General features: G+C 34.0%; 1 protein-coding gene across 1 annotated transcript; it reads left to right on the top strand.

Annotated features, from left to right (window-relative positions):
• The first annotated feature begins 6,514 nt into the window (after positions 1 to 6,514).
• On the top strand, positions 6,515 to 17,507 carry LOC139974291 (uncharacterized). Its single transcript, XM_071981320.1, has 8 exons — positions 6,515 to 6,671; positions 12,064 to 12,094; positions 12,434 to 12,606; positions 13,044 to 13,308; positions 13,791 to 14,002; positions 14,499 to 14,810; positions 14,947 to 15,208; positions 16,867 to 17,507. The coding sequence occupies exons 1-8, from the start codon at positions 6,591 to 6,593 to the stop codon at positions 17,190 to 17,192; spliced, it is 1,662 nt and encodes a 553-aa protein (XP_071837421.1). The 5' UTR covers positions 6,515 to 6,590; the 3' UTR covers positions 17,193 to 17,507.
• The last annotated feature ends 720 nt before the right edge of the window (positions 17,508 to 18,227 follow it).

Raw genomic sequence — 18,227 nt, 5'->3', positions numbered from 1 at the left:
TCTGCAATTATGTGTCAGTAACGTTGACCTCTTCTATTTATTTGTCTTTTCGTCCGTTGTTTAAGAATAAAAACTATCCGATATTAATATCTCACCGCAATATAACTCTTTTAAATGTCTATCGCTCTAAAATATTCTATCCTGAACTAAATTCACTTTTGATACATATTGGCCAATATTTGACTAGAATTCCTGACTGCAAAGGCAATTTGTAGTCCAATAACGTTTGCGTTCGCAAGAGAACATCCCCTTTCAACTCTGTTGCTCCATCAGGGAGGGGGGGGGGGATGGGTGGAGGCTAAATCGCATGATTTTTAAAATATTTTTTTTACTTTCATTGGTGAAAGAATGAGACCACTAATCTACGTGTGCACATCCCTTTTCAACTACACACAAGAGTGTAAATTAGCAAGATCTCAGAACTCCCGACGTGTAGTCGCCTTTAACCATACCAGGGTCCTATACTCCCTCGTTTACAATATGCTATATTCACCTACATGACCAGAAAGTTCCATATCCCTATCTAAGTCAGTCGAAGAAATGTAATACTTCCCGTAACCCGCACATTTGATATTTGTGTACAACAATGCTCCAAACTTGCTCTACATTTACGTTACACCCAACATTATTGAACCTAAAGGAAGTTTTGATGAATCTGTTTCGAAAATAAAGTAGTTATTAGTTATATTCCGTCTGATTGTAAGTAGTCCTTATCTGTATTTCCTCCTCCAAACTCGCACCCACTTATTGCACCCCCTCTCACCCGTCGGGATATCATCGCATCATTTCAACGATTACCTTCCAATCCACTGATTCTATAACCTGCAGTTAACAGCAGTACAAATCAGGTTTCATCCTAACTGAGCATATAAGACCTTACTTTAAGAAAAGTTGCACATATTATAGCAATATATGTTTTGGATTACCATTACCAAATCTAGCCGGTTTCTATAGTATCGGAACCATTGAACCAAAAAGTAAATCATGCCAATAGTACAAAAACTACAAATATGATTGCGTTACTTTAATTTGACAATATGTACATTTAATCGTTCTGATGGAAAACCATCTGTACGGTGTAAGTTCGATTAGAAGCAATGCTCATCTTATTTATTTCTTCCAGTCGTTTAACTTTTCAGAGCTATTATAAAACGACCAAACGAGGAATATCTAGGCCTACTAGTTTAAATAGCTTCATTAATCCAGCGATCCCTCTTAAAATTAGATAGTTTACAATAGACTGTCAGTGATTTACAATCTATACAAGTATTTCAACTCAAATAGATGATCATCAAGTATTCCACACACATGTTCCATGATGTATAAAGTCACTTCAGTAGCCTACTACAATATGATTTCAAAGCCTGATAGCAATGAAATAATGACAAACATCAGAGAGTTTCTGTGTAGGGCACTTGCTTGTACGATTCATGTGTCTTTATTAACCATCGTGTTACAAAAGTCCACTTAATCTCTTACTTTGTAACATATGAACTTAAGTATGGATAAAAACTGCTTAAACGAACGATCCTATTTCTAGCTTTTCTCTAAATTGATTGCTAACTATGAGGATTCTCCTGTAACCAGATCACAATACAACAACACGCAGGCATTACCTCTTCATAAGTACTACTGTCAATACATGACCATTACTAGCATCTTTCTGAATACAATAATAACTGTTGTAGAATATAACACATACATGGCATGATAACTCGATTGGAGTTGCATAAAAACAGTTAAATCTACTTGTTGCCTGTGCCTGTTACCATATAGGATTTAACATTACTCCTACAGTGCACAGCGTAACACTTTAAAGCTTAAATACATTTACAAAAGATAGGTAAGGAACACATATAGTTAATTCAATAAAGAACGAGAAGAGTAAAGAATATGAAACAATGTCCTTGGTGACACTTCACCATTAGGATGAACTTCCCCAAGCTAGTGCTAGTGACCCTTCATCACCTTTAACTGCTAAGAACATAAAGCTTACAGTAGTTAACTCAATTCACCGCATGACGATGGTCTAGCTATCGTAATATCATTTCAAAGTAACATATAAATCATTATCCTTAATCTTCCATAGTACATGAGCATGACTTAATAACTGGAATAACACTATTAATAATAAAATGTCAGTATGCTCCTTTAACTTAATAAAACTTCTTTCAGTTACCAAGCAATCAACTAACTGAAACAATACCCTGAAAATGTCTTTCCAATACTTTTATGTAAAACTATAGCTATGCTGGGCTAAACATACAACCCTAAACTCCTTCCTATACATCTATATCACCAGCAACAAGGTTCAACATAATGAACTCTCAAGGTCATAGCTACCTGCTATACGATAATCTTCCCTAGTAGCTCTCAACTGACCACTTACTCCATGATATATGTTATGACCCTCTAGTAATAAATGGAATGGTCCTGCTCAGTACTACACTTCTGCCCACCAAGCATGATACATGTGATCACATGGCCTACCCTGTTACATGCAGTTCAAAGCCTATTGTTTTCAATACATAACATCATTACACTGCACATAGCATAGGCCTACTGAAATGATTCTGCGATGGGCTGAGTCACTCTGTAACTTAACATCTTAATTTTAACTAACAACAATGTGATTATGAATTTTAAGTACAACTTTCAGCCTCTTTAGTACTTTACTTAATGTAACTCATGAAAATTAAGAAAGAAACTCAACATACCTGATAGGAAATGAAATAAAGACAAACATCAGATAGTTTCTGTGTAGGGCACTTGCTTGTAATATTCATGTGTGGTCCTGACACACAAGGCCCTAACCTATATCCAGACAGTGTACATTCCAGACGGACGGAATCTCTGATTATGTACTTGGGGGGGGGGGGGTGCTTCTAAATGAAGAACTGTCTAGAAACTAAAATGGTTTGATGGGGGGGGAAGTCCCATTGTTTAAAACAGAATTTTGTAGGGGTGCCTGCTTTTTGAGCCCGCGACACCCTCCCCTCCTAAAATAAAGTTGTCCTCAACTTTCACCTCCTGTCAGTCTATATACAAAATAAATCATTACGAAATATCTCCAACAAGTGTTACAATTCGAGAAAGTCAAATATAAGAAGTATAACAAGTAAATATAATAAGTTCTGCGGTCGGAAGTGTAACTCATTTCGCAGACATACATCTGTTTTAAGGACCTAAAAAGGATGGCCATTCCCAACATAGGTCAAAATATGAACTCCTAAAATTCAGTGTGAAAATATCGTCACCCTGCCTGTGACATGCTCACTAACAACCAATATATGGATAATATTACACTCCAACAATGTCTACCATTTCTCTCTCTATGATCTAGAACATTTCGCTTGTTGTTTCAATACTGCAGTTATTGAAACCTGGACTGAAAACACGGTAATCTACAGACAAACTGACTGGACAGACAGACTGACTAACAGACAGACAGACTGATCGACAAACAGCTAGCTAAGAGAGACTAGTTAAAGCAAAATATGTTTTGGATTACCATTACCAAATCTAGCCGGCTTATATAGTATCGGAACCACAAAAACTACAAATATGGTTGCGAAACTTTCATTTGACAATATGTACATTTAGTCGTCTTGATGGAATACCATCTGTACGATGTAAGTTCGATTAGAAGCAATGCTCATATTATTTATTTCTTGCAGTCGTTTAACTTTTTCGGAGCTATTATTAAACGAACAAACGAGGAATATCTAGGCCTACTAGTTTAAAAGATTTCCTACTTTATTCGCTATTATTTTGTTTGTTCAATGTTATGTTTGATTCGTTGTTATATCGCATGTGATTGTAAGCACTGTGATATGGTTTACCATGAATAGCGTAGCTAAATGCCTAATAATAATAATAATAATATTTCATAAATCCAGAAATCCCTCTTAAATTTAGATAGATAAAAAGAATTTGTCAGTGATTTATAACGAAGAAAATCCTTTTACAAGTATTTCAACTCAAATAGTTGTTCATCAAGTATTCCACACAAATGTTCGATAATGTATCAAGTCACTTTAGTAGCCCACTGAAAGATGCTAACGGATTAACAGTTACGGAGAAAAATCCTTGCACCGCGAAGTGTTGGTGTAGAGGTTGGTTGTGGCAGGGCAAATTTGACCAAACATCTCCCCTGGATAAAAAATAATGAATGAGAAACTGCTTGAAAATAAGGATGTGGTTTTGCCCCTAAACACTCCTTCCTCGGACTTGACCGTACGTAATAGGCTAACACTTCTGTGCCTATACTTCACAACACTGGGTCCAAACTTTCAACTGCCTTTACGGCATAGTTCGCAATTTGCAAGTAACTGATCAATTATGATGTGTATGTGATAGAAAATAATGTGTAAATTTGAAATGGCTTATATACATTTTGTTCTTGTTGTGGTTATGCGCGACGTACAATAATCATTCTAACAGTTATAACAACGGAAACTCACTACTGTGGCAATGTAGGCCAGAGGAACGTTTGACATTTCTATTTTTGGCCGCATGCCTATGTGAGACAAGTGTTCGTGTTTATCCTAGCAATTAATTGAACACATTTACAATGGTTTATGTAACTGAGGCTATTTACTCGGAACATTGTAAACTGTTCGTGCAGTTATAATATTGAAAGCAAGACCCACGTGTATCCAATTGAATATATGATGCGTTCTGCTCAATGTGTTACAGCGACGACGAGTACATTTTGTGAATTAAAATAGAACATGTGAAGGCTCCGAAAACTGTTTCGCGTTGCTGGACGAATTTTGGATTGGAAATGACGAAATAGCTTTCTTAACAATCAAAACACTTCTTTAAAGTTAAAAAACATAACTTACGATGAATTTCGTATTTCAGACGAATGGGGGCAGTATACATGATCAAGTATAAGAGCATCAAGAGAAGTAGCAGGTAAATGAGCTACATTATATCATAGTCGGACGTATTTAATCACGGTTTGCTAACTATAGCTATCAAGCAGCTGTTATACTTAACAGTTTCAAGGGTCTCAGTTGTGCTAATATATATGTTAATTCTTTAAGTGCTCAATCAACTCTAGCAACCGAAGTATTTCGTAACCAAACCTAGCAAAACTTAAATATTTACAAAAAGACGCAAATCTCCTTTTCTGAGAATCATTCCTGGAAAGTAATAAAACATTCTGCAGTGAGAAACTTGTGAGGATCCAGAAACTTGCAACTACTCATTGTCTCATAGAGAAGGAGAACAATGCGTGTGTTAAATCCTAAATGGAGCAGCCTTCTTCCACCACTTTTTCCTAAATAATGAAGAATAGAAAACATCGGATTACATTTTCATACTCTGGAATCAATCTTTGGAATTATTCTAAAGAAAAAATCACTTAGGCTATATATTATCAAGCTCTACAGGAAAGACGTAACCAAAGCAGAGCTGTTGTTTATGAGGTCTCATATATCGTGTATTTGTTCATCTGAAATATTACCCTTCATACATGGGACAACTAGCTTTCTCTATTCTGTAACATGCTTATCAACGCATGGATATAGGATTTTCAATTTCTTAACTTTCCTCAAGTTGACTCTTATTATTGTGTTTCTCTTAGTTCATCCGATACACACAGGGAACACAGAAACTACTATAAATCTTAAAGTCTTGTACCACAGTAAAGACTGGAATCGGTAGAATGTTCTATTAGCCTTACAGTAAGATCTGATGATATTTTTATCTCCCCCCCCCCAAAAAAAAATCCAGTTTGATGCATGTTGTGGGATTACACATATCCTCAATCTACTGTAGTCGCAATAGCAAATGCTACCGATGTATCAGATTTATCAGCACGGTCCAGTTGTTACTGTGGTACAAAACTTTAAAATTACCGTAGTAATTAGCAGTAGTTACCGTAATCTCTATGTGAATAGGCTCTTTAGTTACTGATAAACAGAAAAAAAAAACAGCAACTGAGCGTTAATGTTAACCAGATATTAACCTAATTTTATATAGATTGATAGGGACATGTCACTTTATTTGTACCACACCCAAATTGACCTGTTCATCATAGCTTAGCGTAAGCCTAGGTTGGAAAATATATGGTGACTGAAAGTATATTGGGGTTAGATTACAATTTAGTTCCAAACTTCGTTTATAAAGTTAAATGAAGTACACTGCGAGAAGGGGCAATTAAACTTTTTATATTGGCTATACTGCTAAGTTGTGAATAGCAAATGGAATATAACACAACAAAACAGCGAAAGAAAACACCCGATTCTAAACTTGGATTGAACAAACTCACTAAATACCCTTTACAGGAATTTTCCACTACTTGTTGTACAGCAACTTGAACATTAGACCTCTTTTCCATTGTCACTGGACACGCCTCGTTAACGGACGCCTACAATGGTCTTATCGACTTTTCCGATAAGATCATGCGCAGTAACAAAGTTGCTATTTTTTCCTATATATGGTATGGATGAGCATCCGTACCATTCCTGTCATTTCAGTCGTTGGATGGTCACCCTCAAGTGTCTATGTCATAACCATCTCACGCTTCAGAGACGATCATTCTCCTAACTTTTCTACATTATAATTTATGCGCTGCAATCATGGCGAAATTTCGAGGGAGACAAGTTTGCCAAAGTTTCTTGACAGTGTTGACGCTATGGAATTCACTTGGATCAGAAATGGTAAGTCTTTAAAACTTTGCTTTTCATCTCATATATTTCAACTATTTTTGGGGGGTAACTTTGACGTGTACAGCTATCAATATGTTCTGATGTGCGGCTAAATTTAATATGTCCTTCGTAAAAGGGAAACGCTTTCAACTTGTGGTCGTATCAAATATTGCTGCAACTACTTGACTCTTTCTAGACAAAACACCTGTTGTGGATCTTCGTCATCCTGTATACATGAATTATCTAATATACAATCAAACAAAAACCTCTATAAAAAACTAATACAATTTACTCGTTACAAACTTTGATATTATTTATTAATACAAGGTGGATACACTCTTGACGTTTTTAACTGCATTTTAAATTCAAATGCAAATTACAGTACTCTCCTTTGCCGTAATTATAGTCTATCTTTTTTTTTAAGAATCTCTAGTAACCTCCGAATTCCAAATTGATGTTTTTCCCCTCGGCAAGATTTAATGTATTTTAATAGTTTCTTCCCAAATGTCCACGTCTTCAAAAAATACCCTCAGAGTTTTATTCGTTTTGAATTTAATTACCTGATAAATCTAATGTGCACGGTATGTCTCTTACAGTTATCATTTCATTATTGTGCGTAATAAAAGCTTACAAATGAAAATTTCTGCAACGAACGAGAATTTATTGAAAACGTTATACTCTCTTATTCCAATAGTTCTACAAAGTATGTCGCTACTATTAAAACTAAAACATATTTAAAATCCGAAGTTCAATTTTAATTCAAACTAAGTTAAGTTTCTCAATCTATACTCATTTTCCATATTTCCTATAATATAGGGCATTATTCATTTGTTTTGATATTTAAAAACGTGAACAACTTTAAAATAAGACTAACAAGTCAATGCTGTGAATAGTATATAGTAGTTCATATATTTTTGTTCTCCAAATTATCTTGACTACATCAGTTTATTCTCTTTGTAATAGCAAAGTTATGAAACTCAATAATTTGAATCACTGATCCGTTTGATACTCGAAACATTTGAATCACTTTATTACACAATTGGGTTCTTTGAGAAATTAAAAAATGTGGATTTTCATAGGTAATTTCAACTACGCTATGCATAATGCGCATTTGCGATCTATTGAAGCCTCTAATCAGCAAACATACCCCAATTAATTATCATGAATTGTGTATACCAAAGAGTAAACTAAGTTTTTTTTCAAACAAAGTACGTCTCACCATTTCATGTTCATATATTTTCAATTCAACATCTTACATCTCACGTTTTAGAAAACTAGCAAGAATCAATTTTAAAGTTTAATTTGAGCAAGTTTAATTATGTAGCTACAACTTGAAGAGAGCTTGACATCGTTAAATGTGACTCAAAATTCAGGAGCAACTGTAGTTTCTGTGACTAGAAAGAGACAAAAGCTTAACTTTATTTTACTTCGCGATTACACAGTACACTTGTAACTGCTTTGTGTATCATTTATTAATGCAGTCTTTCTAAGATAAACTTAATTTCTTCATACACAGTATTGTATTTTCATTGCATTCTGTATAATTATTGAGTTCATATAATACCGTAATGTGACTCTTATCTGTACAAAAGTAATTTCCCGTTCTGCTGTTTCTAGACTCTAACACAAATATTTAACACTTGCCAAGTTTTATGATTTCATATTTTTATAGATATGGATGAGCTCAATAAACATAAAGTACAGAGTGTCTTAGATTTTGAATACATTTTGGCCTTCCGTAAAATCATCTGTGCGGTTCATTTGACATAAATCTGCCAACAAATTCAAACAATTTACCAAGGTATATAAGGAAGTAGTATTCACTTGATATGATATTAACAAAGGTTTTGTCGACTCTGGAAAATAGTTAACACGTAGCTACTTTAATTGAACAAGGCTCGGAAAATCACTTATTAAAAAAAAAGGTCTTGCAAAAGTCACTAGTTGAAAATATTTCAAAATTTGTTAATGTTTTGATATTTTTCCCTATTTGTCTCTTTCCTTTCTTTCAAATAGAGTATTGCTTTTTAAATTACACAAGGGAATTGTTTTTGATATACTGTTAATATTTTGAGAAAAAGCACATTTTAGATATTTTGCACACTATAACTATATCTCAGCCAAGATAAATGGTATTCCTCTTCACACCTTTAAATTAGATCTATTCAATCCGACAAAAACCGATCGTACTGTTAGGTAGCCAATTTCTAATCCAAATTTACATCTTATCAATAGATGATAGAGGGGATGTAATGGTTTCAGCGAAATTTATTTCATTTGAAGGACATGCTTATAATACCAAGAAACCAAGCATAAATTATGAAGTTGTAGATTAAAAACGATTCATTTACTGATTATACTTTGGGTGAATATAAACTTTAAAGTGTTAACTTCCCAAATTTAAAAATTCACCCTACAATCTGTAACGATGATCATATGAATTCACTGTTTCTCTCTGACTTGTGTGAAACACTTTGCTCACTGTATTGAGTTCGTATACGAAGTGACGTTTTCCTTATTCAGACACTGACATTTATTTTTAACAGAACACCTAAAGAAAACCACTTCCAAAACGTATTTTTATATCAATTCTTAACGTCACGCGAACCCATGCAAACGTCATTTCACCAATTCCTTCACTGCGACTTCCCGATAACATATAAATATATATACACAGTTTTGCCAAGTTTTGGTTTGTACATTTTCATAAGGCACAGGTTACAAATAACAAAAAAATATGATATGTTAGGAAACGATTGTCGGTTTTCATTTCCCACTGGATGAGAAGGATTCTAAACCTTTTATTCCTTCTATTTTCCCTGTTTTCATAACCTCATTTCATCATTTTTCTTTTGTCAGTTTCTTGTAACAAATACGTAAAATGTTCAAATATTTATATTCAATCATATGGTATAAATTCAATTGTCTCAGCCATTTAATTATACATCTTTTGTTTCATTTTAAAATCTACTCGTTGAAATAGTCTTTTAGTAAATAGTTACCTTATGCAAAAGTATTTCGTCAAAATAGAATAAACATAATGCATTCTGCTGTTACGCTAGAAATGTAAATGCCATACCATATTTAAATTTATAATCTCTGCCACGCAGATCTATGCCATTAGAAACAGATTTAAAATCCTTTAAAAAAACAAATAACGTCATCAAGAGTTTTAACACAAACTGAAGATGTTGTGGGTAAGACTCATTATGCCTCAACATTGAGATAACGTCTGACAAATTGTAAAAGAACCAAACAGATATTTCCTCTCATCTGCTTGGAGAAATTTTCATTATTATAGTTTAAATACTAGAACGTTATTTCCTTGGTCAGGTCATCACACGATTACTGTCAAAACAAAAATTATTTGTTAATGTGTGTCACGTTACCAGCAAATTTGGCTTGTCCTAGACAACTGTGAATGCTATTAGTCGTTCGAGATTATTCGGAACTAAGGAGGAAATGTTTCGACTTCTTCTATTTTCTTTTCATAGAAAAAACGAAAACATTGTCAAGAAACAAAGTTTAGCCAAACTATTAATTTTGTTTCTCAAACTTAATCAAGTAGAGAAAATTATTATATTATTATGTTTTTACCAAAGCGTCATATCTTTAGCAAGGTTATCCCACAAGTATGTTAAGTTTACTGTTAACATATAAGCCAGAGAAAAATTAAATGTTATCTGAAGTTACCAGCAAATTTGGCTTGTCGCAGACGACTGTAAAGCAACGTATAAATCGAGATCATTTGGAACAAATGAGGAAATCTTTCAATTTCTCCGGAATAACAATGTTTTTTCCCATCGCAAAAGCAGCACATTTTTAAGATACAATATTTTGCCAAGGAATGAGTTTGTTCATTAAATCAACCTGTTGGAGGCAGGTTCTCCAGTTATATTTTCTTCCAGTATAGTATAATGATCAATCTTTTAATTCACTCTTAAATATTTACCGAGAAAATGTTTTACAATTTGCTAACAAATATAGTATGAAACACACAGTGTGGAATATGTTTCCAACCATATGTACGTTATTTTCGTATTCAAGGAATATCTAGTACCTGTGTAACCTCGTTAGCATATTGTACGTTGAATGTATTAAGTTTTTTAAAGTGTTTTCAAGAGTGCTTATGGTTGCCCAATTTATTATTTTCGAAGAATTGTTCTCAGATGGCAGCTTCGTAGATTCACTTTTATGATTTTTTTGTAAAAAGGTGACCGACTGTCAGCTAAATAATAGCTCAATTAAATAACTATGTGCGTTGCTAGTAACATTATTCATGATTGTCTTCGTAGATTAGTTTTGGGAAAGATCATTTTAGCTTTCGATTGACTTTTTTAGCGTCATACAATGTACTCAAATGTCAGTTAAAAATTGCCAAGCAACTTTACTGATAATAGCTTTATAAACAATCCGTTTAACTGAAATAACAAACTGAGTACCAAATTCAATTCCATTTGCCGAAAATTTAATTTAAAGAAAGGCTAACCTTTGTTTTCATGTTCTTTGAAATCCACCCTACATTAATATTCATTAAAAGAAACAGAAAATGACGCAAAAATGTCAATTCACCACCATTTTCATTTCTATAGCAGACCATAGCTACTTAATAGCTTAGACCACGTACGATACTAACAATGTATTTAATATTTGATATTTTGCTAAACTAATATATTATATATGAAGCTGATTGAAAACAAAGTATACAACAAAGCGCCGTATTACACTGATCTATCTTAAAATGTTAAACACTTTTAATGTTTGTAATATCTTACCTTAAGTGTAAAATTGCAACAGCTGATCATTTCCGTTCATATTCTTTGAAAACTCTCACGCAATAAGTAAATCCAAAGAAAAATCCATTATAGTTACATACTGTCACCTGTAATACTTCGAACATCTTCTCCATAACAAACGTAACACATACATCCTATACTGTGAGGAGATATATGTCCAACACGTATGACACGAACAAAGAAAAGGAAATTGTTTACGTTTTGTCTGGTCTTTGTTCTGGTAGTTAGTTGCCAATCATGCATCAAAGTGATTTTGTCTTCCTTGTAAAGGTTTGCAGGTAAAAGTTTGTTTCTTATATTTAGCTGATTGAAAGTCACTCATGTTTTATCTATTTAAATGCAAGGAAGAGGAAATGAAGGGGCTGAACTGCAGTAAAGCTTAAGTCCATGAGATTTGACCTATTCCGTGACTTATGGAAGTAAGCTTGAATTGAAGTTCTAATATGAACATAAGGATCGAGCGGAAGAATATTGCCCCAGCAGATCAAGTTTGCATCATTCTGTAACTCATTTGATATAACTCCAATATAAAGTTCACTACTGTCAATAGATACAGGTAAATAATTGTCCTTTTAATTCGAGTAACATTTATTTTATTTAAAATACAGGTCGTCGCAAGCGTCGGGAAGCAATCATCAGGTAGGTCAAACTAATGAAAGTCTTATTTTGAGAATCGGTTACCCTTAACTATTAGTACTGACAAATGGCTGACGGTCACATTTGTGTTGGTTACTTAATTCAATACACTTTTTGTTTATGTCAAGTGTCCATTGTCATCGCTTGGAACTTATCTCTGTTTTTTTTTAAACAAAACAGCGGAATAAACAGGTTTTGCTGAATAGATATCGATATGTTTATACTGAAATATTCAACTTCTACGAATAACGTGGAACGCGATCTATTAATGTTAATAACAAATCATTCTTAGCAATTTTTTGTAATTTCATGATATCAAAATGATCTTCGTTCTTCACACAGATTCCTCATACTTTGTTTTTCAACAACCTGAATACCCAAGAGATTGCAAGGAAGTATTGAATACCTGCTCCTCTACCCATAATACATCTGGCGTGTACCTCATCAAACCAGACGGATACCCAGAACCGTTTGAAGCTTACTGTGATAATGAATTCAATAACGGTGGATGGACGGTAAGCCTTACTGTGTTTCATTTCACATTACATGGAATGTCATCGCATCGTCTGTTTTGTAGTTTATTATCAATCATATTATTGTTCTAAACACGTTAAATAATGTTGACTTCAAGTAAGCGTAACAGAAAAATGTATGGAACAGCAATAGTTGATTTGGCATTTTCAATACATTCATATAATACACGGATCAGAAACTTACGCGTGCACTTTTGTTGGACTCTTAGGTTACAGAGCTGAGGGGTATGATGTTACAGTTAATTTAAACATATGCAAATGGTACAATAAAAGTTGTCACAAAGTAAATTAAAGCTATATATTTATACATAGTACTTGTTTTAATAAGCGATCATATTCATAAAAACATTTTTGCTGTTGATTATACCGATACAAATTCGAGATAGTAACTTTCTACTCCGATACGATATCTACTGCAGGTGTTACAGCGGCGACGACTGGATTCTGTAAATTTTAATAGGAATTGGCAAGACTTCAAAACCGGCTTCGGTTTTCTTGGCAGTGAGTTTTGGATTGGAAATGAGAAATTAGCTTTTCTAACGAACCAAAAAATATACCAACTGAGATTGGATTTTGAGAATGCTGCAGGACATTCTTACTACGTAACATATGACCAATTTCGTATCTCGGATGAATTGGGGCAATATCAACTCTCAAGTGTAGGAACTTACGGAGGAACAGCAGGTGAGTCAATTTAAAAATTAGCCATGGTGTGACTCAGTTATATAAATAATAACAATCAACTAACAAATATGCAAATATACTTCCCTATAATAAAATATTAGTTACTCCCCGTTGGTGGGGTGGGTGGGGGTGCTGACTTGTGTTTTGTGTTTCGGGAGTCATTATGCTTGACGATATCAGAAATCGTGTTTTTGATACAAAAGCTATCCACCCGGATTTACCTCTTCACATTTTTTTGGTAAAATTATCACAAACTACATGTCTACTCTATCGCATCCATATTGTTAAATACTGAATTACATGGTCTACCAATTCATCCCTTAACATAACAAATCAGTGTCGTTTGAATTCTTTATAATGTTCCTCTCTGTAGTATCCGGGCAATAGCTTCAAGATTTACTTTAATTTAACACATTAATTAGTAGAATGCACCACTTTACTAGTAGATCTTCCACTGCATGATTTACGATCTTCCTTCCTAGAATCTCAATTGGAATGGTGTCCAACGAATAAGACATTTTCCAATGAGACATGTGAGAGGACGTGTGATGACCCTGACACATGCATCTCCTCAACCTCTCGTACAGGACTAGAGAAATGTGTTTGTGTTGGTGATTACATGATTCAGGGTGAAGATTGCATTCCTCAGAACCAATGCAGCTGTTTCGCTGCTGACAAGGGGACTGTATTAATGGTCAGTATTGTCACTAGTTCTTTTCCCTTTCATTCTTTACATTGAGGATAAAAAAAATTGAAGTTTTGCGAATAATTTTCGAAAATACAGAAATGATAACGACTTTCATAATTAAAAGCAGAAATTACAACTGCACAATGTTTGATTGACAGTTTCAAAAAGAAAGAAATGTATGGTAATACTAATTTTTTGCAAGTTCCTATATTTTCAAATCATTTACAATAACCAATATACTGTAATACACAAGTAAACATAACTTAATCCCATTAGTGTCACAAGATATCTGAATGAAGAACCATAGTTTGTGTCATTTGTGTTTTTAATGTTTCTTCAAACAGTTTCATTAACCGGAAACAGAATTAAATTGATTGTGTCCTTTTTATTCATACTTTAATCATATTTTTTCCTTATTTAGAACGGTGAATTTGTCCGGTTAATTCAGGTAACTGAATTAATTTTCATGACGTTCTCTTTAAATATTTCTCATTAACTTTAGAACGGCGAGTCTTACGTCAATTCAGGATGTACAAGAAGATCAAATTGTAGCAATAACCAACTCATGGTAGAAGATAGTTACCACTGTAGTGATGACGCGACTTGTGATGTCAGAGAAGGTGTTCGTAGATGTTACTGTATAGATGGCTACGAAGGTGACGGTGTTACGTGTACCCGCAAGGCAGTCCCAAAGGATTGCCAAGAGCTTTACGTTGATGGTTCTAGTGATGGAGTTTACACCATTTACCCTGATGGTTGGCCAAGCGGCATTCAGGTTTACTGTGAGATGGAAAGTAACGGAGGGGGATGGACGGTGAGTTTTGCAAGAACATTTGATACAGTTCAGTGTCATGTATCTGAATTCATTTGTTCTGCAAAAGTGTGGAAGACACATTACATATTTCTCACTTACTCCTGTTACATGTATATACTTCTCTTAATATTCATAGGTAATTCAGCGACGATCTAGCGCCGCTGTTGATTTCTTTCGTACCTGGGCTGAATACAAGACCGGATTTGAACATCCTAGAGGTGATCACTGGCTTGGTAATGATTACATACACGCAATTACCAATCAAAAAGAATACAGTCTCCGGATAGACCTCACAGATTCAAGCAGTTCATCGTATTACGCCCTCTATTCCTCCTTCAGCATAAGTGATGATGCGGACAAATATCGACTATCAATTGGATCATATAGTGGAAATTCAGGTTAGCATTTCTGTAAATTTTTAGTATTATTATTTGCAATTTTCTAGTTACATGCATCCTAAAAAACAATATCGTTTTCTACGTTCATCATTGTTTTACAATGAATGCGTATCTGCCTGTTTTAAATATGATCTTACATATGTCTAATGACACACGATTGATTAACATATTGCAAGGAATATTCACGTTAATAGTTAGTAGTTCTTAAAAGACTAATGCAAATATTTCACTAAATATGGTAATTAGAAGTAATAGGTAGGCAGCTACAAACACCCAAGTGTGAAACTCATTCGTCTCTTAAGCATCTAGTCACTTTTCCATGGAGCTTCATATTGAACCTGAAATATATTTAATATCCCTATATTCATATTTACACTTCCTATCTAATTTCCGTTTCCCTCGTAACGTATTTTATATAGTTGCGATACCTACAAATCATGAAAGATAAGTAAATACGCTATACTGGGCATTTATTTCTTAACTTTTTCACATTGAAAATCAATCATATAAAAAATAATAAAATAAGAAACATATTAAATATACATACATATACATATTGTATAAACATTTCAACTTATCAACTTTTTATGTTTAAAGTAATTGAGAAAGTACCTTAATGTAGCCACGCAGTGACATATTTATATCTTTATTCAGTCATTTGTGATCAGTCTGACTGACAGTGCTAACAAAAGAAGGTCATTGTATCTCTAAAATTTGAACTTCATGATTTGTGTGGACAAAGATACAATTTGGTGATGTACTGAGGACACCATTGTCAAATACACATGAAACAAGTATGTTATTTTTACACACATAAGTAAGCATAATATGAACAAAACAAAATGAACATAAATAGCCAATAGCATAACAAGAAGTTTATAAACCACAAATTAGCCTACTGTGTGATAGCCACGTGATCAGTATGAAAACAGCTACGTAGACAGGAAGAAGTTTCATAGCTTGCACAAATATTGATGGAATGTAGCTTTGAAATATTCTACGTAGATTCATCGATTTTGTATGAATGAATTGTTTTAACTATAGACCCAGAATGCAGCATTTTTCATTTTTCCGTTGTTTAGTAAAGGACAAATATTTAACTTTTAAGAATTTGGGAAAATAATACTGTAAGAAATGTTACTACATCGGGCACTAAACGCAGAATGATGAAATTACTATTGAATTAATGAGCAGATGAAAATTAACAAGCAAAACAGACACATTCCCAATATGCCGTTTTCAATTTGAATAAAGTTTTGGAAATTTAGAACAATATGATTGCTAATGAGTGCCAAATACAATAATATTAGTTACACCTTACTGCTAGTTATCGGTAATATTCGTAATAAATAAAAGTTTGCAGGGGACAAAATTGAGGAATTTACTATATATATACACGTAGGCAAACCTATAACTGAAAGGCTTACGGAGACATTGGCAACACAATTTTACGGTGATTTTTTCTCTATGAAATCGTATATAATAAACTGATGTGGTATCACCTTTCAGTTAATACATCTGAAATGACAGCATTTTGTATTGCTTTAAGAAATAAAAGATCACTAGATAAGCACTAATACTAACAATTAGTAATATAAATAACGGTACGGTGGAGTGTACTTAACATTTGAAATTTGTTTTCTTTCTCGAATCCGTAGGTTATGATGCTATGTCGCGTAGCAACAACAAACAATTCAGCACACGTGACCGGGATTATGATGAGTCGAGTTCCTATAACTGCGCCGAGAAGCATCAAGGAGCCTGGTGGTTCGGCAGTCATTATTATTATTATTATTACTATTGCCGTACTTATGAATATTATTGCGATTATTTCCCTGTCGGAAGTTATTGTGCCTATTGCGCACATTCTCACCTCAACGGAGACTACGACGGCTCAACTCGAGGAACGAACATATTCTGGAGTAGTCTTAGTGGATACGACTGCGGCCTACAATATGCAGAGATGAAAATACGACCAGTGTAGAGATAATCAATTCTCTTTGCGGAGCGGTCTATGTAACAGAGTGTAGAAAAACAATATTGAGGCCTAACAAAACAACTGAACTCCACTCCACCGAATGTTACACGGGTCCTAATGTAATATTTCTCGAATCGAGGAATATGGCTCTCAACTCTGTCCAAAATCGACAGAACGGACAGAAATGAATGACCTAGTTATACGACAACATTAAGATATATCTATGTGACAACACCATTTAAATAAGTCATGTCATTAACAATAATAACTGGATTGCAATAATGTGAAACTAATTTCCGAATAAAATGAACAAAGTCTAACAATAAGTTGTCGGTAACGTTGACTTCTTCTTTTCATTTGTCTTTTCGTCCATTGCTTAAGAATTAAAAAATAATCTCATAAAATTAATCTCACCGCTATAAAACTCTTTTATAGCTCTTTCGCTCTAAATTATTCTGTCGTGAGCTAACTTCAATTTTGACACTTATTGGTCAATATTTGACTTATATATATATTCCTGACGGTATAGGCAATTTGTAGTCCCATTACATTGGCGTTCGCAAGGGGGCATCCCCTCTCAACTCTATCGCTCAGGCACACAACATTGAAAGAGTTTTGATTTAGTTTAGTTTAGTGTAAATGATCAGGGTAATTTTTGGAAGAAAAAACGATCAGTTTAGTTGAAAAAAAAGATCAGGAGGGACAATCAAGTCCTATGGGAGATAAAAAAAAACCGAATATATAAAACAAAATCAGATCCTATTACAATACTTAAAGTTCAATATTTCCAGGCAAACCGTTCCATGCATTTACAACTCTATTAGTTATAAAAGTTATGCCTTATATTAATCCGTATACGTTGTATACTTAGTGTAGCCGGACCCTAGGGGGGGGGGGTTCCACTGGGTATGTACCACCCCTGTTTTCAGTAGTGACAAAAATCTATCATTTTCCCGGAAGAAACCAACTCCATATATTCTGAAATAAGACGGTCCATGTTTCTCTTCGTATTCATCACATGTAGCATGCTGACATGGCGCA

This window comes from Apostichopus japonicus, chromosome 9 (assembly GCF_037975245.1).
Source record: "Apostichopus japonicus isolate 1M-3 chromosome 9, ASM3797524v1, whole genome shotgun sequence".
In the NCBI taxonomy this organism is placed as follows: Eukaryota; Metazoa; Echinodermata; class Holothuroidea; order Aspidochirotida; family Stichopodidae; genus Apostichopus; species Apostichopus japonicus.
The sequence above is the reverse complement of the archived record's forward strand: the minus strand, read 5'-3'. Positions and strand labels throughout refer to the sequence as shown.

Coding starts and splice junctions, on each gene's coding strand:
- LOC139974291 (XM_071981320.1), top strand. CDS start 6,591: ATGGCGAAATTTCGAGGGAGACAAGTTTGCCAAAGTTTCTTGACAGTG. Junction 14,003..14,498: donor ACAAGGGGACTGTATTAATG/GTCAGTATTGTC, acceptor CATTAACTTTAG/AACGGCGAGTCTTACGTCAA. Junction 14,811..14,946: donor GTAACGGAGGGGGATGGACG/GTGAGTTTTGCA, acceptor TAATATTCATAG/GTAATTCAGCGACGATCTAG.